Raw genomic sequence first — 24,970 nt, 5'->3', positions numbered from 1 at the left:
GCACCTCCATCGGTTGCTGCTTTTAGTTTTCCGGATACGGGCTCGCTGACCGGCCCCGGGCTGGGCCAGTGTATGGTCGGCGTTGCGGCGACAGGTAGCGGCCTGGTGATGGCGAACGCGACGGTCGTCGATAGCTCCCCTGAGTAGCGGCGAGGTAGTCGGCGATATCGCGAGGGCGTTCACCTCGCTGCGGGCGCGGAGCATTGACGGCGAAACCTCGCAGTCCCATCTCCCGGTATGGGCATCGGCGATACACATGGCCGGCTTCTCCGCAGTGATAGCAGAGCGGACGGTGGTTGGGGGCGCGCCAAATGTCCGTCTTCCTCGCGTAGGTCCGCTGGGCGACGGGTGGGCGTGCTGGCGGCGCCGGACGACGAAATTGCGTCGTTGCAGGGCCCTGGCGTGGTCGCGGAAGGGGACCTTGACGGCGTGCGACGGCGGCGTAAGTCATCGCTTCTGGCTGGGGCTGCTGTAATTGAGGTTGCACTTCAGGAACCCCAAGCGATCGCTGAACCTCATCTTTCACGATGTCAGCGATGGAAGCTACTTGAGGCTGCGATGAAGGCAGGACCTTGCGCAGTTCTTCGCGCACAATGGCCCTGATGGTCTCTTGAAGGTCGTCCGAACCCAGTCCTTGGATGGCATACTGCGGCGTGTGCCCCTGGCGGTTATATTGCCGGGTGCGCATCTCCAGAGTTTTCTCGATCATCGATGCCTCTGCAGAAAACTCAGCCACAGTCTTCGGTGGGTTACGAATAAGTCCGGCAAAAAGGTCTTGCTTGACGCCGCGCATCAGGAAGCGAACTTTTTTCTCCTCCGACATTTCCGGGTCGGCGTGCCGGAATAGACGGGCCATCTCTTCCGTGAAGATCGCGATCGTCTCGTTTGGCAGCTGCACTCTGGTTTCTAGTAGAGCTTCGGCTCGCTCTTTTCGCACGACGCTTGTAAACGTGTGCAAGAACCCGCTTCGGAACAGGGCCCACGTCGTTACGGTGGCTTCCCGATTCTCGAACCACATCCTGGCGGCGTCTTCCAATGCGAAATAGACATGCCGCAGCTCGTCGTCGCTATCCCAACTGTTAAACTTAGCGACCCTCTCATACGTCTCCAGCCAGCTTTCCGGGTCCTCAAATGTGGAACCGCGGAACGTCGGTGGCTCCCTGGGCTGCTGCAGAACTATTGGGGCTGCTCCGGCTGCCATTGGGGCTGTGTTCTTGGTTGTCTCGGGACGAACTTGTCTGACGCTCTTCTTGGTCGTCTCTGGTATAATTCCGTGTTCCGGGGGCAGCTGCTGTAGCCGGCGGCTTGCTCGATGTTCCGGGACGGCGCTGGTGTTGTCTTTGCGGTCCGGGCTTGAATTACGGCTCGTCGGGGGCGTCCGGTACATGAACGTAAAGCACCTCCACCAGATGTCACGTGGTGGTGACGTTCAATAACACAGTAGCAATACTGTGAACGACAAAACTAACTTTTTATTGGGCGAACCTGTGTCCACAAAACAGGCTACACTTATAGCACAACGATAGTGGCGAACACGCTCGGTGATCGTCGAAAATCTGATCAGCGGGTCAAGCGTGTCGGCTTTTATACAACAGTCGTCGAATGTTCCAGACTAATCGTTGGGACCCGCATGCCTTCCACAAAGTTCTACAACATTCGAGTCACGCGATGAAATCAGATAATAAAAGGTTCGGCGACAACAGACAGCGGATAGAAGCATCGATAACTTTCCAGAAACTTCGGATACATGCAGACGCGTCCCGCGCTGTGCGATAACATTTGTTAGGCGGCGAAACGTGGTTGCCCGATAAATATGAGTACACGTGTCAATATTTTGGTGCCGCGTTCAACTTTGCGCCCTACGAACGTAATATGTGTAACACGCAGGTTTGCTCCGAGCACTTTCTGGACAACAAGCCTACAAAGCAGAATCCCGCGCCGGTGCTTCGCCTTGGCTATAACAAGAAGGCAAGCCTTTTCCTGTTTTCATTCAGGCAGAGCTCCCGACGGTTAAGCGGAACAGATGAGTTTGCGGTTAGCGATACTTGCAGCTGGTGCACGGCATGACCATTAAGCATGAACGACAAGTTGTAGACAATAGTATGTTGCCCTGCTTGTGAGCGTTATTGCTAATGAAAGTAAACCGAAGTCCGCTCGTCACGTAACATGCGTCCACAAAAACGTAGACGACTGCTCGTCGCCGAAGGTGTTCTTGCAGCGCGCCTGTCTTTACGAGCTGGTGCTGCAGGTGTCATTCGTAACGAATTCATTTGAGCCGCCTGAGCTCTAAACTGCGTGCGGGCTGTTTGGCGAGGAAAATAAGGTGCTTAATCATTGTTGTTTTTTTTTGTAACAAAATTTTGCTGGTTCTCACCAGTTTTTTTTTTGCTGTTTTTTCTGAGGGAACGCCAACAATCCGATATGGCCTCGCGCAAGCGAAACAGGTCTGATACCAGGTAGCTGCAGTTGGTCGGGCTAATTTTGTGGAATGCAGCAGGTGCGGTTGTTGTCTTGTACCAGAGGGGTCCCTGATGATGCAGCTTTAAGTAGGAATGGTAATTTTATGTGCCCTGTCATGGTTTGTGCAACTGTACAACACCTACAGCTGTCATGCTCGCCCTGTTAAACGGGCTTTAACTGCACATGTAGTTGAACATTATAACTACTATAGTTCCTCATTTTCCAATGAGTGACGGTTTAGCATCATATGCTGCTTGTTCGCGTGCTGTAGGCTTGTGTTCTGAATGTTGTACTCTTAAGTGGTTGTACGATACAATTGGCCTGGTGTATTTTCTATTTCATTTTGAGAGGCCTTTATATCTTCGCAACAGTGATGGCATGGGAAAGAACTACAGCCCTTCTTACTATAACATCTATTTTGTTTTCAATGTGCAGGTGGTGAAGGGCAGGCGTCTGGTAATCAGGCAATCAAATGACCTCGCCAGTTGGTTGCCAAACGTGGCCAACCCAGTAGTGACCATGACAAACAAGACCAAACTGAAAGTGCAGAGGACAATGTTCTGCGTGCTTTAATAAAATGTGGCACCAACACAGTGCTGTAAAATCCTTCACAGGTTACGTGCCAAAAAGCTCACACGTGCTCTAGCATATAGCGCGCGGTTTGTACAAACGTAATAGCGTACTTAGTCGATATATTCGCTTCTGCAGTCTGCACAGCACTCAGTGTGACCATTGCGGACTCGCATGAGGTCTTGAAGTTTGATTGAATCGAGGCAGCGAAAATGACAGGTTAGAAAAAACGCGACACACGCCTTCCGCCCAGCTAAAAAGCTCAAGTTTCGCTTTCGCGCCGGGTCGCATCTCCCAACGTGGCAGCCCAGGCCTGCTACTTCGCGGCGCTTGGGATAGATGGCGCGACCGGCGCTCATCAATATGGCGGCGCGCTTAGAATTCACGGTGTTCTGGTGTATAGATGAGTCATCGAAGTTTGAAAAGTAAGCAGTTGTGCCCACGTGTTTTTTAGAAAGCATTCCACAATCCGCGGCGTGTATTGGTTTCAAATCTCGCGTGCTTTCGTAGTGAGAAATAATTTAAAACCACAGGAGCTATTGTGAAGGAAAAAAATTATTTTGCATATTTCTCGATACGGCTCTACATGGTCGGAAGGGAAAATTGAGTGAGCAGTCAAATACATTAAAAGAGGGTGATTATTATTTTTTCATAGCCTAAGCTCCCAGTGAAAAATTATTTAGGCTGTTGAAGGGCACAGTGAACAATTCAAAGCTTGTCGCCTTCTCGCAGCGCACACGTGCATTTCTGATTGCTTAGAACGGGCTCGCTGAAATTGGGCAGCTCTACAATGCGTAAAAGAAAGAAGTGAACAAAAATAATCCTAATTGTATTTTTGAGTTCTGTATTGATGCGATGTGAAGCGATGAATATCCACTCATTATTGGGCGACTGATGCGACAGCTGAATGGAGCAAGAGAGGCAGGCGCCGAAGGAATACAAGTTTCGTGAATCGGTTCGGCATGAACGCCGTTTCAACGCTCCGCCTAACACATGTCCAAAGGTAAATATAGAATATGCATTATTAGTGCATGGATAAATAACAAGAGTATTTAGGGTATTGAACAGAAAGCGTTAAGAATTTGGGCATAAAAATGTTCCACGCCGTTCTATTTGTCAGCATCTTATATATCTGGTTTCGCAATGGCCGATACAACGCCACTGCCTCTTTTTACTGTTATTAAAATAATAAGTATAATAACTTGAAACCAAGCTGTGCCGCGGTATGTCAATCGCTTGCACTGAAAACGCGAAATGAGCAAAATCGAGGAAGAGTCCGTAAAGATATAGCTCGCACGCGCGTATTTGATGCGTTTTGTTGTAAGCTGTATATGCAGCTTATCATCTCACCTCATCGAGTAGAAGGAAGCCACGTAGTTGAAGTGCGTTATCTCAGCGCCCTTCGGCTGCCCTGTGGATCCCGACGTATAGCACAGAGCTAGCAATGTCTTCCTAGGGTCTGCAATGGGGCACTCGTGGAAGTCTTTCTCGTCAAGCTTCGAAAACTGGGAAGCCGACACGAAGCCAGCTGCACGACCCATGCAAAAGAGGGCCTGCAACAGGAGATGAGTCGGCTGCCAACGTCTCGCGTATGTAAAGCACCAAAACGAGCTACACTTAGAGCAGAAGATATCAGGCCACCAATATATCTTCGAGCTGCGATTACAAGTCAGCGTTTGGCTGATCTTTTGGAAGAAGGCCTACTGGAAGGCTAGTTTACGCTAATTAACAACAATGCTACGTGTATCGTAACAGGCACCCAGCACAAATGAAAACAGAAGTTCTTAAGGTGGCGGAAACATTATTTACCTTTCAGAACAACACTCAATATATTACAGGCATGGAGTGACGGCAGTGAGGTATTGTAACGTCGCAGTGATGTTCAAGCGCACAGCAGCAAAACTACGACTGACGAAGAAAACAAATTTTTTATTCGGCGAAACTGTGCACAAAACAAGAAGTAGCATTCAAGCACAGTGACAGCGACAAGCTCAGTCAGCAATCGTCTGAAGTCCGATCTTCGACACAAGCGCGTCGGCTTCTAATCATGTCTCATCGAAGGTCCCAGTGTGAGCACTAGTGCCCGCATGCCTTCGAGAAAGTACTACCGAAATCATTTCGCGGATAAAATCTCATTACACCAGGTCCGCGAGAACATACACAGGAGCTAGAATAAATGAAAACATTCCAGTAATTTCCAATAATGCAGTCGCGTCTTGCGCTGAGCGATAACTTAAGTTTCTGAGCGGTTGGAATGCCGTCCGCGGTAAAATGATAAATAATTACACGTGACAATATTATACAGGGGTAGTTGAGCCTGAAAATAAAAATGCGCCACATGCAGCACTGTAGGGCCAATCACACATATCACATACCACGGAGTGTTTGGGAATATTGCAAATTCTGAGCACGGATCTAATAGCCCCTCATATTTGACTGGTATTTATGTCCCTTGGAACCCACTGTGAATTTCCAGAAATTCTAACTCCTAAATTCTAAATTCTAAATTCCTAACGAATATTAGAACGTTCTGCGGGATATACGTTATTTATGCCATCCGGTTTATATTATAAAGGAGGAATATACTGTACCTTAATCGGGGGGTTATTTCAGGAACTTGACCATTAGTGAGCTGTCATTCTTTCGAATGGACAATCAGGCACAGTCATACTGCTGGGTCGGCTGTTGGGTACGTTTCATGGTAATTTCAATATTAAACAAAGGTGCTTGACACCTACTGATAGTGCTATTATATTGGCCGCTAAAACCATTTCCGGACCTGTGCGAAACAAAGTTTATCAGTACTTTTTTTCCGACAATGCAGCACAATCTTGAGAAGCAGACTGGATGTTTGTCGGCGACGAGGGAACGCGGTCCTCGCTCAGTCGGCGTTCGGGTGTTTTTCCAATTCATTTTCTATTGCAAAAGGTGTGATCAATTTCTGTAGCCGCGTGTCTGCGAAAATGGTCCACGAGGAATATATTGTTGCCTCGAACAATCACGGTTCAATAATTCTACTCATGCTATATGAAAATATCACATAAGTATGCAGAAACTTTACCTTCGCCTAAAGCAAGACTTCAAGCAGGCCAGCCACAAGGCATATTTGAAACTGTACATTCGCCAAGCTTTAAATATTGCCTTGTGCCGAATCTTACTTAACTTCACTTACAATCATGTGGGAACTTCTATGATGAGGCGTACATACCCATTCCTAGTAGTTCCTACCGTGAATGCAGAACAGCAAAATTTTTTTGATGAATACTAAATCACCACTTGTTTGCCGCTTGATGTTTTAATACGCTCCAAGCATAAATTTTTGTACGCTGTAAGATGACTTTAATCTCTGCTACAGCGTCCAATATTCTCAATGACAAGTGAAGGAACCTTACAAGACAGTCCTGGCACCAGTCACATGTACGTCAGCACAAGTCAGTCAGTCAGGCTAAGGTATTCTGTCATTCAGGAAGGTCAAGATCTCACAGTAATCCAAGCACATGGTCCTAAATATGCAAGGTGTCTTACGTAACTACAAGCAAATTTATTATAAAAGTGGTGCGCCTCAGAGGAACGCGACCAAAGGTATAACGACCGCTGTCTTCTGACTTACGCGAAATACCATAAAAAAGCGTTTCTTCATTCATATTCTGGCGATATAAAGCCGCATTAACTCAATGATTTAGCTAAAGGATGTCGCATCATCCTGCGAGCGTACTCTTCTTGCAAGCCTAAATGATGACTGCGAATTTCGGGTAGCTGGTTACTAGATATGTATGACAAATGTAAATAATTGCTGAAGTATTTTTATATATCTTGCCACTTTCTTCATGCGCTGAGCAATGTAAAATTTGCTGTAGTAGGTACTGAAGTTACTCTACCAAAAAATAACTTTATCTAGACATTTAAAATACAACACGAGACATATCTACCACACTCGGCTATAACGGGGAAACATAGAAGAACTGTAGGTGCCTGTAAAGCTGACGATGCAAGGTGTGATTTCGGTTTGCAGAACAGCAAAATTTATGCACCTGTACGGAAAGATGGCATGCTGCAAAGAATACGTGCACGTGGCTGCTTACCTTCATATTCAAATTTGCAACTGCAGCATTGACCTTTGTTGTATACTGCTCGTCGGTGATGACATGCGTGCAATCGCCGTCTTCTGCCTGGTAGCTGAGTTCTCCTACGAAATATGTAATCAGATCGCTAACCTCCTCCTCAGCACTACATGCGTAACATGTTTAGTTAACCAGGCACTCGAAGTATTGTTTAGTGGCTAGTGCATTCAGCAGTGTATGACCCTAGGATGTCGGTTACAAGCAACATTACTTCTAACTACTCAGTTTCACCGCTACGCATATTGCCCAGCGCAAGCATGGGGCCCACGCGGTAGTCGCGACAACTAACCGCACCGCGGTCTAGTCCTGCGGTCGCGTCGGCAGCTGCTGCAGCGGCGTGGCAGCTGGGTATAGCATACACGTTCGCTCGTCTGCGTCTATTTATTACTCTAGTTAAAAGCTATACTCCCTGAGAGTTCGTGGTTCTCACTATGAGTGACAGCTTCGCAAGCGCAGTACATATCCAAAGGGCGACGTGTGCGCTTCGATTTCAAAGATTATGCTGTACTGCGAAGCTACTCCGACATCAATTGTGACTGTTTCTGCTAGATAAGACAGTTCATAATCAATTATGCTGGAGGAGGGTAAAGGCAGGAATAGTCAATGAAGGAAGAAGCTAAAGAAACTGCTGGATAGCACGAAAAAGCTTTAGATGGCGTGGTTTACGGTGCCATCTGAATAATGAGAGCTCCCTTGCATCCTACAGTAGTTCTCGATTTCCTTGGAGAAATTTAGTCATATTGCGCGATTGCCCACCTTATAGTTAGGTTAGCCCAACCTCAAGTTTCGATCAGTGCACCTACAAATTTGACATTGGCTCACCGAGAAATTCCAGGTTGGCCCATCCGCCGATTTCAGTTGGCCCACACTGAAATTTTAGCTTAGCCTAACCCCAATTTTAGGTTGGCACATGCCGAAGTTTTAGATTGGCCCACTGCTAAATTGCTTCTGGGGCCAGCCGCACATTTCAAGTTAGCGCACATGCAAATTTCAAGTTTGGCCCCCTTGCGAAATTCAACTCGGCCCAGCCCCATGTTTCTTTTGGCCCACTCCTATTGTAAGCATCTCAATGCATTTTCTATGCAGGTATATGTATCGCTAAGGGCACTCTCTGGGACCAGCGTTTCTTTTTTTAAGTCATTCCTGGTCACTTGTAAAGCTACCGATCATCTACGATTATTATATTACTACAACGACTAAACTTCTTCGTAAATTACACATTTTTGTGCAGATAGAAGGCATTACACCATTCTCGTGACGGACATGTAATACTCGTCAAAGAATGTTTGCGCATTAATGTGGCGGTTAGCTTAAGACTTGTAGCTGCTTCTTCAACCCGGAACAAAGCACGCTGACATATTGCATGCTTGCACAAGCCAGGCTTCACACTTACGCAGCCCAATGTGATATACGAATACTCACAACTCCAAACGAACTTCTGCAGGACACAACAAATGCACATCAACAAAACCACTACATGGGACGCAGCCGCAGCGAAGAAGGCCCGCAACCGAAACCGCTGCTGGTAGCGTGACGCCATAGCAGCGCCGTTAGTTCTGGCGACCGCCACGCGGCCCATGTTTTAAGCGGAGCTGTGTAAATGATTTGGTTCTAGCGGAGTCCTTCAATGTTTTTTTGGTCACGAAACTCTGCCGTAACCCTATGGGAGAGCTTGCTATATCGCCGCAGCTGCCACGTGGTGGTGCAAGGAGCATGGTGGGGGCTAGACGAAAGCTGCGCGCTGCGTCGGTTGGTTCTTTATTCAATGCCAGGGTGCCCAATTAGGCCGGCGGTATCGGCAGTCGGTTTTCCTAATTTCAAGAGATAATTCGTTGATCTGTACCGCGTTGTCACTTCGGTTACAGAGCTACGAACGAAGAGGTATCCATATTTTGTTTGCCTAGTGACGGGGATGAGCGGGTAAAGTGGAAACGTGCTATACTGCGACAGGAAGCTGGAGCTGCACCGGTGGCCTTGCATAGCTGCGCAGCGTAAAGTAAAACGCACATTCGCTCGTGCAATGCCTACGTAACATGAACTTGTCAAGTTTACACGTTGAAAATGAACAGACGGTGGTTGCAAACTCGGAGTTAAGGCTAGATTAGAGATCAGCGTGTATTCACGCCACACACGGACGTTGCCTTGCGAAAGCTTCGTCGTTTCCGTTTTTAAATGTTGCCGACGCTTTCTGCGATAGCTTGCAGCAGAGTGAAGTTAGCTTTTATAGAGTGTAAATACGGGAAATGTAGTAGCTTTTCTGTTTTCTAATGCAGCAAGGGCAAACTCCCGCGGCCTAGATGATCGCATTGCAAATAGCTAGCGCGATCGGCGCTGCTTCAAGTCTCGCTACGAGGCTTAAATTGGCGAGTTGGCGAGTTTCTTAAAGAGGCTTGCACCGTGTCACAAACCCAAGCAAACGGCCTATTCTTAAATTAATAATATCATACTCCTCTACCTGAGATAAGCAACTGCGCTGTAACGACACATACATTTCTTATTGCTGCGTCGGCACGACTGCCTCCATCATAGCCGTTGTAACTTTTTCACGCGCACATGCAATAACCGCATTGTATGTAAGGGCCAAATACGTGTGGTATTAGAATGCCGGTTGGTTGATGAAAGGTAAACAATTGCTTCGAACCGGCACAGGAGTTTCAGCGGAGTGCGGCGCGTGCGGATACGGAAGGCCCCCACGCTAATAGCACCGACCCTAGCGGCAGCTTCTGTCTCTGTAGAGAACTGCGGAAGGAGTTTCGTGACGAGAAAAGCATTGAAGGAATCTTGTTCTAGTAACGTTGGGCGAAATTGCCTGAGGGAGCGGCTGGATTATGCTGATGCCGGAAGTACAGGCGCTACGCGCTCTGGGCTCGTTGGTGCAATATTGCTACACGTTGGACACGCTGAGGAAGATTGTTGATAGCGCTCTACTTTAAAGGTCGTTTGTTTGAAAAAGTTCCAGATAGATCATTTCACCATCTCAACAATCGTCATGGGCTATGCGCAATAATGGTGCCCGCGTGAAAGCAACGTCGAAATTATTTATATGCCGAATAACAGAATTAAATCGATGCTTTCACTTTCAGTGCCACTGAAGGATGCCGATGCATGAGCGCTCCGAATAAAGTTGATGATATTATATGTGAGGAAATCTTCGTACCTTAAATTATGCTGCATTCCTTAAACTGGGTAGAGCACAGCATGAATTAAAAGGCACTGCTAGCCATTCTTAACGGCGAATGCATGATGAAATGGAGCGACGGGACAGATTACCCAAGCGCTGAATGTGGAATTAGTCCAAAATTTGCAAGACAGAAGCCAACAACATTGGTCAAACTAAGCTGCGTGATACTCTACTACGATTTCTTTATGACAAACTACTTTTTAATGATTGGAAAAGCATAGTTATATTATTCGCATCTGTAAATTAAGGTGTTAACACATGTACTTTGTACAAAATAAGATATAAATATATAAATAAATTCAAATAAATTAAAAAAAATACTCATTGACGATTGCGATACTCCTAATACGACGTTTTAGGGCACCTCTATACGTGTTTTCATTTCCCGATATATTGACTGGCGCGCACAGTTCGCCTCTAGCAGCAAATTGCAAACGGAGCGAGGTACGGCGCGACAGCGTCTCTAATTTGTAGTCGCGATAGACAACGCTTGGGCCCAATTCACAGCAATCGTTACCGTCAAACCTCTCAGACGGCGCACTCTACTCTGGCGCCATCTCGCAGTCATGGTCGCCGCACTACGTTTTAGCGCGCCAGCGTCAGTGTCCAGCGTACGGCTTCAGACGTCGCATCTGCAAAACAAATCTTTGAACCACACATACCCAGACCCTACAACTGACGCAAGCAATCCACTAAATTGTATTTCTAAGAATAAAACACGTGGAAAAATTGTAAATTACGACTTACACATAACCTTCAGACATGCTAGCTTTCCGATTGTAATATGAATATGCAATAAAACGTAATTTTGTTGCGCGAAAACTGAAATAAACGCCCTTTTTCATTGCTTCTACAATGAACAGGCCGGAGACGGCATTCGCGATTTGCGCACGCCAGCGCGGAAGCATCTCAGAGTCCACGGAGCCACGCGCCCGCTTCGGTGAAAGACTTCTAGATGGCGCTCGCTTGCACAGCATCCTTAAAGGGAAGCTGAAAGGTTTTCCAGAAAAAAATGAGTGAACATAATGGTTTTCAACCCTCCGAATTCGAATATCGTATCGAAATTGAGCGAAAGAAAGCGCAAATATATTTTATTTCGACGAAAAGTGCAGCAGCGGACACGCTAAGCTCGCGCGTCTCGTTTGTGCCTGTGATTGGTCGGGCGCCTCGTGACGTCAACTCTAGTGACCGACCGCTGCCGCTACACATGAAGCGCGGTGCCAGCTAGTTTGGTGCTGTAATGGAAAATTAAGAGGTAATGGAAAATTTAGAGAGACTGCGTTTTTCTGAGAACTTCGGCGTTACTCCCTACATGTACGAGCCGATTGCGAAGAGCCGGCCTCTCGAAGAAGCAAACGATGCTGGTGCGAGCAGTGCTTTCGACGCGAACGAAAGCGAAGTCTTGGGATCTCCTCGTGTTGGAAATGCTCTTTGGTGAGTATGTTTTTTGCAAAGCGATCTAGTGATCTCGCCGATCTTTCGCCGAACTAGTGAGCTCGTTTCCGGTCAAACAACTGCAGTGTTGTGTTCCTGCATGCCTCCTCGTGGAACGTAAGCGGGGATGCGATCGTCGGCATTTGTGCGCTGTCCAAAGCTGTCGGCAATCTACAAAGACGGTTTAAACGCGTGAAAAGCTTCCCGGTTCATGCAGTACGTGTAGTGACCTTCATCTGTGCGCCATCCGCACACTACTCGTAACCGAAGTCGTAAAGGCGGCGAATTCCGTCGGCTACGTGAGACGGTCGGTTTCTCGCTGTGCGTGAGAGAAGGGGGTAGCGTAGCGTCCTGGCGTGCGCCGGCTTTCCAGCACATGCAAACTCTACATTTGCACTGCGTTGTGGTAGCTGCATGCAGGCTGTTTTACAACACACGTGCAAATAGAAAATTCGCGGCGCTCTGCGACGAAACCAGCGTCAAGGGCGGGAGATAAACATACACCATCCGTTCAGCGTGCTAACATGAAGGACTCGCAGTAAATCAAAATCCAGGTTTGGGCGAGTTCGTGTATTCATAAGGCCTTCCAACACCAGTTATCATCAGTCAGTCCGCACTCGTGCCATCTTTGTTTTTGTTGCTCCGATCTTTTCGCGCTGCGTTTAGAAAGCCTGCTAGTGGCAAGTAGTCCACTCTCATTCTGTGGCCATATACAGCAACTGCGCAGGCCGAATTGCAGGGCTGGCCGTATACTACCACTCTACATACACGCAGACGCACCAACAAAGGAATGCAGGGTCGATCGAAGCAGATTACGATGGCACGCACGCAGAAACAAGAACGGTCAGGCTCGGTCGCGCAGGCTGCGGAGGAACAAAACACTAGAGTTGACGTCACAACACCGCGGTTTCCGGTCTCCGCTCCCGTCGTCAGCGTCAGCAGCAGCGCGCGGCATTCGACGGGGGGCGGAGCTACAGCGCAATTTTAACCGACGATTACGTCGCTCCTAACTGAAAAAAAAAAACCCCGAAATTTTACCTACATGATTTCTAAGGTTCCCGCATCCGTATATGAGCGCCTTATTAAATTCGACAGACTCTTCAGCTTCCTTTTAATGGGACACTAAAGTGAAAGATGATTTCTTCCGCATCAGTAAATTACCGTTCTAGAACACCAAAAACACCACTCTTGCAACGATAAGACGTTTGGTAAACCAGAAAAAGTGCGGATGCGGGAAATGTACGAAATACGGGTGGCGACACCTACTTAAGTTCCCGCACCTGGGGGCTGTGAGGTCTTGGGTTTTGATGGCATCTTCTAGGGCCTACTAATTATATATAGCGGTACAGATTGACTGCATTGTGTTCTAAAGGAACCAAAAATTAAACATGGCAAGTTTCGGGAACCTTTATTCAGCCAACGCGGCACAAATGCGACAACATACTTTGGAATCCCTCACGTCACGCTGACGTACGGGCGCTGGGGTTTCGGCGCGAAATTCAAGTGCTGATACTTGGACCTTCATTTTCTTATCTCATAACTATAGTACTTTTTTTATATAACCGCCTGAAGGGTTCCCAAACAATGCTTCATTAGTCTAAACTGATTTTTGTTTCGCTTTAGTGTCCCTTTAAATTGAGTAGAAAGAACGACTGAGGAATATGGAAGAAAGTGGTTGGGCTGGGAGAGTGTTGAGTTATCTGTACAGGAAAAACATTGATTCACAGTGGAGGAAAAGAACTAGGAAGCTTACCAGCAAGTACGCGGCAAGTAGGGTGGGCATCGTAGCAACAAAGAACGTCAACCGGAAAGTCAGATTGGCTGAAATAATCTCATGGGTGGCGGCAATGGAAAAGAAACCTGCCACGAGTCACCACTTAAGAGTAAAAAACTAAATCAGGAAAGTAGCAATTTATGATAACTCAACGGGAAGCTCATTACTTTTCGAAGCAAGATCGGGATGCCTTAGAACACGGACCTGTGAAGCGAGATATAAGAAGGAAGAAGAAGCTTGTGCTTGTTGCGGTAAGGCTAGGGAAACTATGGAGCATGTTTTGTTAGAATGTGAAGACGTCCACCCAGCGGTCGATTTAGGCACCACTGGCCTCCTTCAAGCCCTTGGGTTCCGCGAGTGCAGTGGAAAAGTAAACAGGTCCGCAATAGGGATTAGTAAGAGGCCATTGGAGGATTCGGGGAAGAAAAGTAGGGAAACGACAAAAAACGGAGGCGCACAGTTCGCAATAGGGGATCATAAAATTTGGTTGTGGGAGTTCATAGCGTTCTTTTTCCTTTTTTTATTGCTTAACGTAGGTGGGACATTAGGCAGTATAATAGCAAGAGCTTGGTGGCGCTACCCACCGCCCCGTTCCAAAGGGAATGCTCATAACATCCATCCGTCCATTCCATCCATCGCAGCCCCTGAGGCCGCGTTTTTGACCGGAAAGGCCGCCTTCGTGCATAGCGTACGCCGCGAGCGTTTCCCGGTAAACATTACGGTTACTGACGCTGCAGTAGTTGGGACCCGCTAGAAGCAGTCAGGAATTTTTTAATGCTATCGCCTTCCTCTCTTTAGGCGAAGCTTAAGCATCCTCCAATTTGTATCTTCTCGCGCTTTCTCACTACCCTCGTCCGCATTCCGACTGACGTTTCCGATGCACCCTCCTCTGCGCTTTCCTCCTCGAATCTTTCATCCCACGCGGTCCGCATTCGCTTTGATTTTTAGCTGTGCTTGTTGCCTGGCTTACGCCATCGCCGAAGCTTGCCGCAGGTACGGGCGTCGAAGAGCTGCACTAATCCGCATAGATACAAATTAGTTGTTCGTTGGTAATTACTAATGAAAGTGCGTTTTCATTTGTGTGTTCAAAGGTTACGCGGTTTTATTTCCGCATATGTTATCACCATTCAACGTAATTTACCTGCTCATATAGTTCAGCTATGACTCATTACACAATTTTCAGAAACACATTGAAAGAAATATTTTTTTTTTGGCCAATAGAACCCGCCTTCTACGCAGCTAACTGTTGAGACTGCTTTGCAATTTAACTCAGCTGAGGACTATACCATTGATTGATTGGAGATGATACTAGACACAATCTTGAAATGGGCGTAGTGTATGTTAGCAACGGCGCGTCTGACCACAACACATTGCACCATGCCAAACAGTGCATCCCCAAACCTTGCTATCTCTTTCAGTGTTTCGATTTCTGTGAGAAGCTGCTAATTTGAGGCGATGTTTATTGTAGTAAAACCTCTCGTTATTGTACTCGTTAATAAATGTTCTACCTAAACCCCTCGCACACCCTTTCCTAGAAGTTCTGTGTAAGAATTAATACCATGCAGGGAGAATTCATGCCAGGTAATTTTCCTCCTTACTTTCTGTGAGCGACGTCTTGGCTAAGACAATGGCAGCTCCAGCTAGGACGCAGCCATACATTGCTAATAGATTTTCCACTCCGTTATCCAGGTGAATGCAGATCCGGTCCCCTGGAAGCACGCCATGCTGTCGGAAACCCACGGCGTAGCGTTCCATGCCAGCCAGCATCTCAGCACGTGTGAGGCTCACCACGTCGTTAACCTGAAAGTATTCACAGTAAATCTCGTCTGTGCTTTTCTTCTACCAATAATTTAACTATGACTGCTGACCAGGTAATCATTGCATCTTTATATCCCAACACTTTTGACATGAGGACACTCCCTGCGGATTTTGCTGAATGAATATCTTAGCAGTTCATTGAGATTTGCTGAGTCGCTTCCAATCTTTTGTAGCAGCGAACGCCTATTGTCACCAGAGGAAACAACGTAGTAGTCAGATCGGAATGGATGGCCCTTTACTTACTTGTCAAGAGGCAGAAACCGCAAATGTTGTCTTTCTCGGCGACCGCTAAGACAGCGTTATATGCACTACCTACAAAGAAGGGCATGATCCCAATGCTGATGCACAGCAGTACAGTAAGGTGCTTAGCCACAAAAGGTGCAATGGTGTTCTCAACCGCGGGATGGTAGAGAGGGGTACACGGGGGCACCACAAAGTTGGAGCATTCAAATAAAGATAAGTGCTAGGTTTCATCCTCGCAACATGAACGTCGTCAGGGATAGTTGTCCTACAGAAATTGTGGAAGGTTTTTGTTAGTAGAACTTTGTAGCTGACTTCGTTTAGGTAACCAGTTCTGTAAAGCCTAAAGTAACGGAGTAACAGTTTTTCGGTGAGGGCTCGTTGATGAATTACTTTCTAAACGCACACCAGGTCGGCGAGGTCGTATGGAACGCCTCTGTGGAAAATGCTGTATCGACAAGCATCACGATGTTGCTGAAACAAAATGCGGAGCGGCATGGGCGGCCGTACCTCTTTGACACGTCCATCAAAGAGATTGGTAGCTGGCGTGGTCCCATTGGATCCTGTACGAAGATGTAGCATATATAGAGGATTATGGTGGCGCCGGTGCCGCCAGCCAGGCGAGAAGTACTAAAACCGATAGTTTCTTTGAGCACAGTATGGTGGGCGAATGTGACATATAAAAGCACTTCGCCCGAATTTTTATCCTTGGTGAAGTATACGGCAAGAATAACTGCAATGGAATTATTTAGCCGTTCAGTTCAACTCTTTAACTGGGGGTGCATGTAATGGCTGTTCCGTGGTAAGTACCAGAGGGTTGTCGTACCTCCGGAGAAGGTGTGTTGCGAATGCTGTGCTAGGATCTGTGATAATAACAGCCGGGGCACCGTAGCAAATCATGGTTGTTCTTGAAATAAAACTCAGCCACATCAAAAGCAGCAGCTATTTGAACGGCGTTAAAGAGCTACTGCTTCAGAGGTGGCTTCAATGAAAGCGTTAGCTTGATAATAGTATGTTCTCGGTACTGCCTAATCGTCCTTTCCTAGTTTCCGAATCAGCCTTAGATGAGTCAACAGGAATGAACGCGCTGTAAATATGACCAAGCTAATGATAGCGGTGCCCTTTTTAAGGAAGAAATGTTCCTCTCCATTGTCATGAAGCTACATTTATTTTATTATTTAGTTAATTTCATGTCTGCAATGCAGGGCTGCCACCTTGCATTGATCACTCTCTCCTTGAAGGTGTAATTTATGTGACCTTGGTGCTGTTTCTGCAATATTTCGCTGAACAAAAGCGGTGCTTCACATTTGATTTCCTGAACTACAATATCCTCGAATTTTTTGTACAGGGAAATCGAGGCACTCAGCATGCCTTGCATGCTAAACGAGACCTAGAAAAATTAGGCTGGGAGGCCGCGACAACTTGGGTGCTGCTTCATCTTCTTTCGCTTATCAGTGGCCACAGGACTGATCACGCTGATGACGCAATGTGAAAACTAACAGCTATAATATGTGCGCGCACTGTAACAGAGCAAAGGGAGCATACTTGGCCATCCTTTTGGACTCCTGCAAAGACAGATGCGACTTTCTTTCCGCAAGAGACGAAAACCAAAGAATTCATTCATGCTTTACACTTTTCAAGCTTGCAGCAAACCTTTGGTCCATTGATAGTTTCGAAATTGCACTTGCTTTCTCCAGGAACTGAGTGCTATCGACTAAATACTTTAAAACGGTAACGAAAGTTTTAGCTGAGAAGCACCGGAAATTGAAACATTTTTTCATTTCAAGCAATTTTTGGTGTACGCACAAGCGGCAACACTGCGCCAGCATATTTCTCCAGGAACTGCGCCCCAGGTGTCCAGATATGTGCAGCGGACCTAGGCTTTAATGACAACATTTGTGCTGTATCTCAGTCAGTGTTGGTTAAAGGCACAAGGTACAGTGTTTAAGATTTTGTGTCAGTGCTCTCAGCAAGCTTTACTGAATTGTAGTGCTTGCTGGGAGGCTGTTCATTTCGAAGTTTTTCGCCACATTGCAGATTTGAAACTGTGTGAGCGAAATCAAGAAAAAGAAATGGGCATGGGCAGGACAAGTAATGAGAAAGGAAGATAACCGATGGTCATTAAGGGTGACGGACTGGATTCCAAGGGAAGGAAAGCATAGCAGGGGGCGGCAGAAAGTAAGGTGGGCGGATGAGATTAAGAAGTTTGCAGGGACAACATGGCCACAATTAGTACATGAGCGGGGTAGTTGGAGAAGTATGGTGGAGACCTTTGCCCGGCCGTGGGCATAAGCTGGCTGATAATGATGAGGATGATCGAAATTACTATTCATTAGAGCAAATAGATAAGCTTGCTTACTGATTTGCACTTCAATGATATGAAGTGCGTGCAGACGAAGTAATCGCGTTGAAACATGCACTTGACAAACAGTATGGACAATGCGCTGCTGGTAGTGACAGGCGCACTTTCGTGTTTAAAGAATGACAAGGTTTATTTAGACACAGTGAACTTTGTTACATTGCTATAAAATCCTGTGACCATCTCGTCTTTCTATCTGAAGACAAGCTAAGTGATGGGTTCCGCCCTATCCAAAGAAGAAGACCCTATACTTACTTCTAGAAACGTAAGATATCTTTGTCTTCAGAAGGTGTAGAAACAAAAATGATGAATACTTTCACAACCACTCTTCGCAATTTAGGGCTATTGAGATTTTGTTTGTATTCAGTGTCATTGCTTCGTGTACATGGTAATGCTGATAACGTAATGAACCTGCAATAGCATGATGACGTACGAGGTAATCTTATAGATTTGTACTAGAATAATAAGATGTGAGCATATTAAGAATGTGTTGTGGAAGTAATGGAAAAATGTTCTAGTACAACGGTTAACTTCAGTATGATGTTTTTGAAGAAATTCTACAGATGCGAATATACTTTCTTCCCTTACTTGCCTTTTGTGCGGAAGACATTCATGGTGAAGTGTCAACATCAGTGTGTTCAAGTAACCAGATATGGTTAAATATATTTTTAGTTAATCTTTGTAAGGCTATGTTTCAATGGCAGTAAAGTACGTGGGCACTGACGTCGGCAAATACAATTTAGGTGATTTTAAAAATGCAATCTGTTTTGCAAGTATTAGTCGACAAATTTCACCCTTTGATCCCAAAAGTGGGCCATTAGAAAGCGTCGCGAAAAATGCCCATGAAATATGAACCACCTGGTCCGTTTCTTAGGTCAATGACTTCACCGCCGGTCGGCGCCTCGTATATCGCGAAGCCTGTGGGTAGGCGACCGCTCGTCGCTTGCGTGGTGCAACGAAATGCTAGACTGGGTGATTCCGCATGCACTCGAAACGAGGTGTTCTGCATCACGATGATAGCACGGACTGTACCTCCCACTCTGTTTGTGTGACCTATTTTTGAATGGGATCTAGAAAGTAGATTTGTTCGACTAATATCTTAAAGAGAATCGAGTTTCTTTCTTAATCAAGTAAAGGGCTATAGCATCCTACAGTGCCCCGAGGGTTTACTATCACTGTAACACGTGCCCTAAACGAAGGGACAGAAAAGCCAAATAACCATTTTTTTGTCAATTATCAAATTACAATTTCCTGACGGCAAGGACAATTGGTGACAAAGACAACTAATGGAGAAATAATCTTGCATCGGCTAAGTCGCATTAAGAATTTTGTTTCATTTTGAAAAAAATATCACGTATATAACTATCCAGAATACAGCATGGGTAACCTGTATGTTATTCTTATAGAAAATATTTGTCCAGCGCTACCATGGTACTTGAGCTGTTGTCTATTTGTCTTCGCTGCTACGTTTCTAATAGTATAAACTTTCTAAATGTCTGATAATCGAATTTTCCGCCCAAGCCGATTACTTAACCTTTGTGCTTTTGCATTTTCTACATCGATGTAACCAAAATCGATCACTCAATCTGCCAATTCCCGAATAATGCTCGCGCTGTGATCCTACTCGGGAAGACGCTAACGACGTCAATTCTCTTTTCAGCCCTAATTGGGTACAAATCTTTGTTTTTCCATATAATGACACGCGAAAGCCTCTGCTGGTAAGAAATTCAAGCGCCCCAAACCTAAAATACAACAGAATAATCATCAAAATTGTCATCAATATCTTTCAGAATGTACCAAAACCTCTTCGCAAGCAACTTGCGTTAAAATAAAACATAATTATGGACGCTTACCAAGCATTATTCGAGGAAACTTTTGACGGAACCCTTATTCGCACTGATTGCGACTTGCTGGTAAAGCATATGGTATCCCGTGCTGATAATTTTAATAGAGGTTGTTCTAGTTCCGAAAATACGCCTGAGCCATAGGGTGCAAAGAACAGCTCTGTGCTTTACAAGAAAAAGCAAGAACTGATCAAGCGACAACGCAGAGAAAGCAAGCCGATTTTCAAATTATCTTCAAAGCTAACACCACTAACGATGATGATGTGCATGTGCTTATGGGTTCAACACAGTCACTACAGCAGAAACGCATACGGGAAGGCACATCTATGATGGAAGTAAAGGGTGTGTGGCCCTTTTTTTAGGCCTTGTGGACACCTATAGTATTTGAAGCTTGTTTTGGGGTTGAACTCCTAGCAACGCGCCAACTGGTATTCGTGATATAAAAATGATGTCCTTCGGCTAGCCTTTGGTAAAGAAAAATACAGAAAGAGTCATGGCAATGTGCAAAGCATCAACAGAAAAGTCTTAATAGACTGAGCCTATCAGACTCATCTCGCGTTTGAGTGCCCGGTTTGGAGCAAGCACAGATGGAACGCGGTGAATGAGACAGGTAAGTTCGGTAATTTTCAATTTCATCATGCCATTGGTGGGCTCTGATATCCTTCAACGTACGGCCTCAGACGCATTCTACACATAGTCTTAATGGACAAAACATGTCTATCCACATTTAAAGCGATACCGTTGTACTTTCTCACGCACGTTACGCTTACATTGCGACACTGTCAAATAAGGTTGTCCTTATGACAGTCAGTTATCCCCATCTAGTGAATAAGCAGGTAAGTTTCATTCTTAGTGACTTCAGTCCATGTTGCGCTACAAAATCTGCTGGGTGGTAGGCAACCTAGCAAACTATACATGCACCTTTCCTAGGTATACTTTGTGGCGCCAAATACATTTCCTGAAAAGGGACAGAAGAAAGGAAGACAGCGAAGCGCCAATGTCTTCCTTTCTTCTGTCCCTTTTCAAGAAATGTATTTTGCGCCAAAAGTATACCTAGGAAATCTAAGCCCCAACTTGCCCAAGAAGAAGTCGTTTTTGAACATGCACCTAGTCCGCGCTTCCAGCAAAGCAGGCGTCTACACCCCGTTTATGGCTGGAAAAAACGAACGAATTGCTCAGTGCAATAACCATTTACAGAGGAACAACTCAAGAAGCTATCGGCCAACCTGCGACAGTTGTACCATAACTCCCGTTTTTTATTGGCGTTTTCGAACTCACTCTCTCTACCTGACGTCAGGCATCAGCGTCGACATTGGCCCCAACAATCCTTGCATTACTGCTGCATCCCTGTAGCGTAATACGGAAAGCGAGGCAGATCCCGTAGGGCACGCTATTGATCGGCATAACGCCGGAAGAAAAGCAGCCGGTAATGGGCGCTTGCGCCAAACCTTGCAATTATCTATACTTGTTATCTGGTCTCTGTTCAATGTGCTAAAAAGTGTTTTCCTTCTGTACATTTAGTCTTTCCATCGCTATGACTATTTTGCGTTTTTCGTCGTTGATAAGAGCAGTGCGCTGGAAATCCCGGCCCTGATGCCATGTTTAGCAGGCGTCAATCCCGGCGTAAGTTCACCTTCCCATTGTCGTAACCTCTGCTTGTGCAAACGTCAAACATGCAACCGACCTTGTGCATTACCTTGTCTTCGGTTTTATGACCCGAATATGGATACTTCCGACGGAGGAATGAAAGAGTTGCCTTTTGGTGCGACATATAAATAGGAAGGAACTATTTAACAATAAGTGGCGACACTTCAACTGGCTTGGCTGGCTTCCTTAGCCAATTATTGTAGCATTTGCCGTCTTTTATTTTCCCCTAGGAACACTCGGTGCAGGCTGCCACCGCCAGGGTTGTGGTGACCAAGGCGTGCCGCTGCATGCTCCTAGCGGTAGAGACAGGTGGCCCTCTTGAGAAGATTTTAGCAACTTGGCGGCAGCGAAACTGCTATTTATCTGTTCCACTTGAACAGCGACGCAATAAGTATGTAGAGCAAAGTTCGCTTCCCAGCTACTCACAACATCAATATCGCAGCCGATTTTATGGTGGTTTCTTTTACTTGCCAGCTACCCTAGTGATTTAGAGCAGCAACACTCCAGATATATATCTCACGAAAATGTGGAAAAAAATGCAGCGCTTACCAGGGCACCTTTGTCGGGATTCACAAGCAACCTCTGTCTTGCGAGACTGTAGAAAGAACACACCGGAATTTCGATGCTTCCATAGGGTGAGTAGATGACGTTATCTTCAACGCAAGCCTTCATCTTCCGAGTTACAGGCAACGAAATGACTCTGCAACAAAAAAGCGACACTTTGTCACTACCTAGTTTTTCATCCTCGCTTAAATTTATTTTTCCTACATTTACTATAGGAGCACGTCTTATAATATCATTAGTTTCAATCATTCTGCAACGGACCTACTACATTTTCTTGCCTTGGCCTCACTTTTATATTTCCGATTCGTCAAAAGCCACCTCCAGATAGATTTCATAAAGCTTGTCTTCAAGCTTTATGTAATGTGAACTATCTCTTTCTCCTATGTGTCACCCACTGGACATTAATCATGTTTTCAGCTCTTAACAATAAGCTTTCCTTCTTAAGGCTTCTTAAGAAGATAATTGCCAAAACAGAAAATGTGGTTCGTCTAGTGAAGAGGGTGGCCAACAGGCAGAAGGGGTTCAAGGAGGATAGTCTGATTAGACTTATGCACGCATTTGTATTGTGTCACTTTGCTTATGTGGCGGCCATGCACAAGTGGAAACCATCGGAGAAGGAGAAGCTTGACAGGCAGATTAGGAAGATCATGAAGAAAATCTTGGGAGTGCCAATGTGCACCAGCACCAACCGACTTCTCCAGCTGGGAATTCATAACAGATTGCATGAGATACCTGAGGATCAGGAGAGGACGCAGATGGTGCGTCTCTCTACGACTAGCACGGGTCGGCAGATCCTGAGAGAGTTAGGTGTTCCTCAGGAGAAGATTTGGCAGCTTCATGTCGGTATTCCCTTGAAGATCCGTAATCGGTATCACGTCAAGCCTGTCCCTAGGAACATTCATCCGGAGCGAAATGTGGGTATAATAAAGGCCAGGGGGGCTTGCCTGCTGAGACTCATTCGTGATGAGAATCAGAAGGTTGGCTTCGTCGATGCTTCTTTTAACGAGGAGAGGAAGGTTTTTACCATAGTTGTCGTGGACAATGAGGGCAGTGTCGTTAACGCTGCTACCGTTCGAACTGATAGGCCAGAGGTCGCAGAGCAAGCGGCTATTGCGCTCGCCCTGGTTGACAGGCGCAGGCCTCTGTAAATAGCGATTCAAAGTCGGCCGTTAGGGCCTTTGAGAAGGGCTCGGTGGCTAAGGTTCCTTTTGAAATTATGCAGACATGTGAGATCTCTCAACACTACTTATGTTAGTTCCCTGCTCACCTTGGGATGAATAAAGGAGCCGCTCCGAATCTCAACGAGTCCGCTCATGAAGCAGCGCGAGATCTTACCCTCCGCTCTGCCCCGCGCCACGGCGGGGTGGTACTCCCCGAGAACAGAGACTCCCCTTCCACACACGATAAAATTACGAAGGTATTACCTTCTTAATCACCAGGTTTATGGTTTGCCGTATCCTAAATTAAGCAGGGCTCAGGCACTTACATTACGCTTACTACAGACTGGTACTTATCCTTGCCCACGGAGACTGAACACGTTTTATCCGGATACGTATACAGAGCCTTATTGCCAAGATTGTGGTGCTTTAGCCACGCTCGAACACATGCTCTGGTCTTGCGAAAGAATTGAAGACTCGGCGATCAAAGATGCGTCCAGGTGGCAGGCTGCACTTCGCAGCCCGGACTTAGATGAACAATTCTGGGGTGTCCAGCAGGCTCACGACGTTGCCGTGAGGCTTGGCCGTCCGGTCCCGACGTGGGAGCGGCCCGCTTAGTGGTTGATTATCACTACTTACAGGACTAAATAAAGTTTTCCATCCATCCACCCATCCATCCTTCTTAAGGCTTACCACACGCGGCCATTGGCTTACGCTTTCGAATGTGTGCTCTGGTTTTGCTCTAACTTAGTTCGCGCAGAACAGCTCTAATAGCGTCAACGTTTTTTATGGGCATATAGGTAAGTTTTATTTTATATTGCTAAAAATGTTCCACAGCTTCATACAGAACTTCATTTTTATTGCGAACCTTATTTCCCTCATTCTAGTCGCTTCATGGTTGGAAAGTAGGTAAATAGGTAATTAAATGTCACGCTTTGTTTATAACCTCTGACATCTTCCATAGCATGCTGATGCTATAACCAGAAGGACATCATCGCATGCACAGTTCTCTCAATTCAAAGCCAGCCAGCTTGTTGAAATGCTTCGCCTATTCGATGTTAGTTGTTGTTGTTGTTGTTGTTATGCACGAGTGGACACGCACACACCATATGCGATCAGCAGAGTAATTGAGATTTTCGCAAAATGAGTAGGAGATCAGACGGAAGAAAATGTTTTACAGACGTAAATCTTCGTGCAATGTTTCGGTCGCACTAATACAGTGAATTGATTGACATGTAATACTCGTTAGTTTATTTCTATAGGAATGGATCAAATTGGTGTCAAAATAATGCCTTTCATAGCATTGCAAACGTTTACCCGAACATGGAAACTCGAACAGAAAGAAGTACCGTATGAGGGGATTCAAGTGGAGGGGAAGCTTCCTTACAACAAGTTTCGCCTTTCATAGACCAGAAAATCACCGACCAAAATTATGCAGGTAACACGCACTGTGGGAATCAATGTAAGGGAAGCTTTCCGAGCAGGATGCTTCGATTGACGATAATTAGACGTGATGCTGACGGCTAAAGCATTGTTTCTTCAACGTTTAGGCTAAAAGGAGAGTGGCGAGCTGCGTGCACCACTGCTGGTTGTCTGCGTAATAAACAGAAGACACAGGGAGAGTTGCTTGCTTGAGGCGTTGTTGTGCGCCATATTTTATAACCTCTGACAGCGTTAAGCGTTGTCATTTCGTCGCATGGCACATCGCATTGTGGCAGAAGTATTAAACTTGAATGCGATTATGGGATTGTACGTGCCAGAACCACACTCGGATTATGAGGCACGCGGTAGGGGCGGACTC

At 46.1% G+C, this 24,970-nt stretch overlaps 1 protein-coding gene across 1 annotated transcript in view; it reads right to left on the bottom strand.

Annotated features, from left to right (window-relative positions):
- Nucleotides 1–24,970, bottom strand: part of LOC126530657 (uncharacterized) — a 110,874-nt gene that overhangs the window by 65,994 nt on the left and 19,910 nt on the right. Inside the window, exons 2-5 of the mRNA XM_050177924.3 lie at nt 21,998–22,148; nt 15,139–15,340; nt 7,113–7,216; nt 4,381–4,583 (exon numbers count right to left, since the gene is read on the bottom strand). Coding sequence (XP_050033881.2) covers nt 4,381–4,583; nt 7,113–7,216; nt 15,139–15,340; nt 21,998–22,120 — 632 coding nt within the window. The 5' untranslated portion in view covers nt 22,121–22,148. The remainder of the gene's footprint in view (nt 1–4,380; nt 4,584–7,112; nt 7,217–15,138; nt 15,341–21,997; nt 22,149–24,970) is intronic.

Source organism: Dermacentor andersoni, chromosome 4 (assembly GCF_023375885.2).
Source record: "Dermacentor andersoni chromosome 4, qqDerAnde1_hic_scaffold, whole genome shotgun sequence".
In the NCBI taxonomy this organism is placed as follows: Eukaryota; Metazoa; Arthropoda; class Arachnida; order Ixodida; family Ixodidae; genus Dermacentor; species Dermacentor andersoni.
Note: the sequence above shows the minus strand (reverse complement) of the source record. Positions and strands in the feature narration are given on the sequence as shown.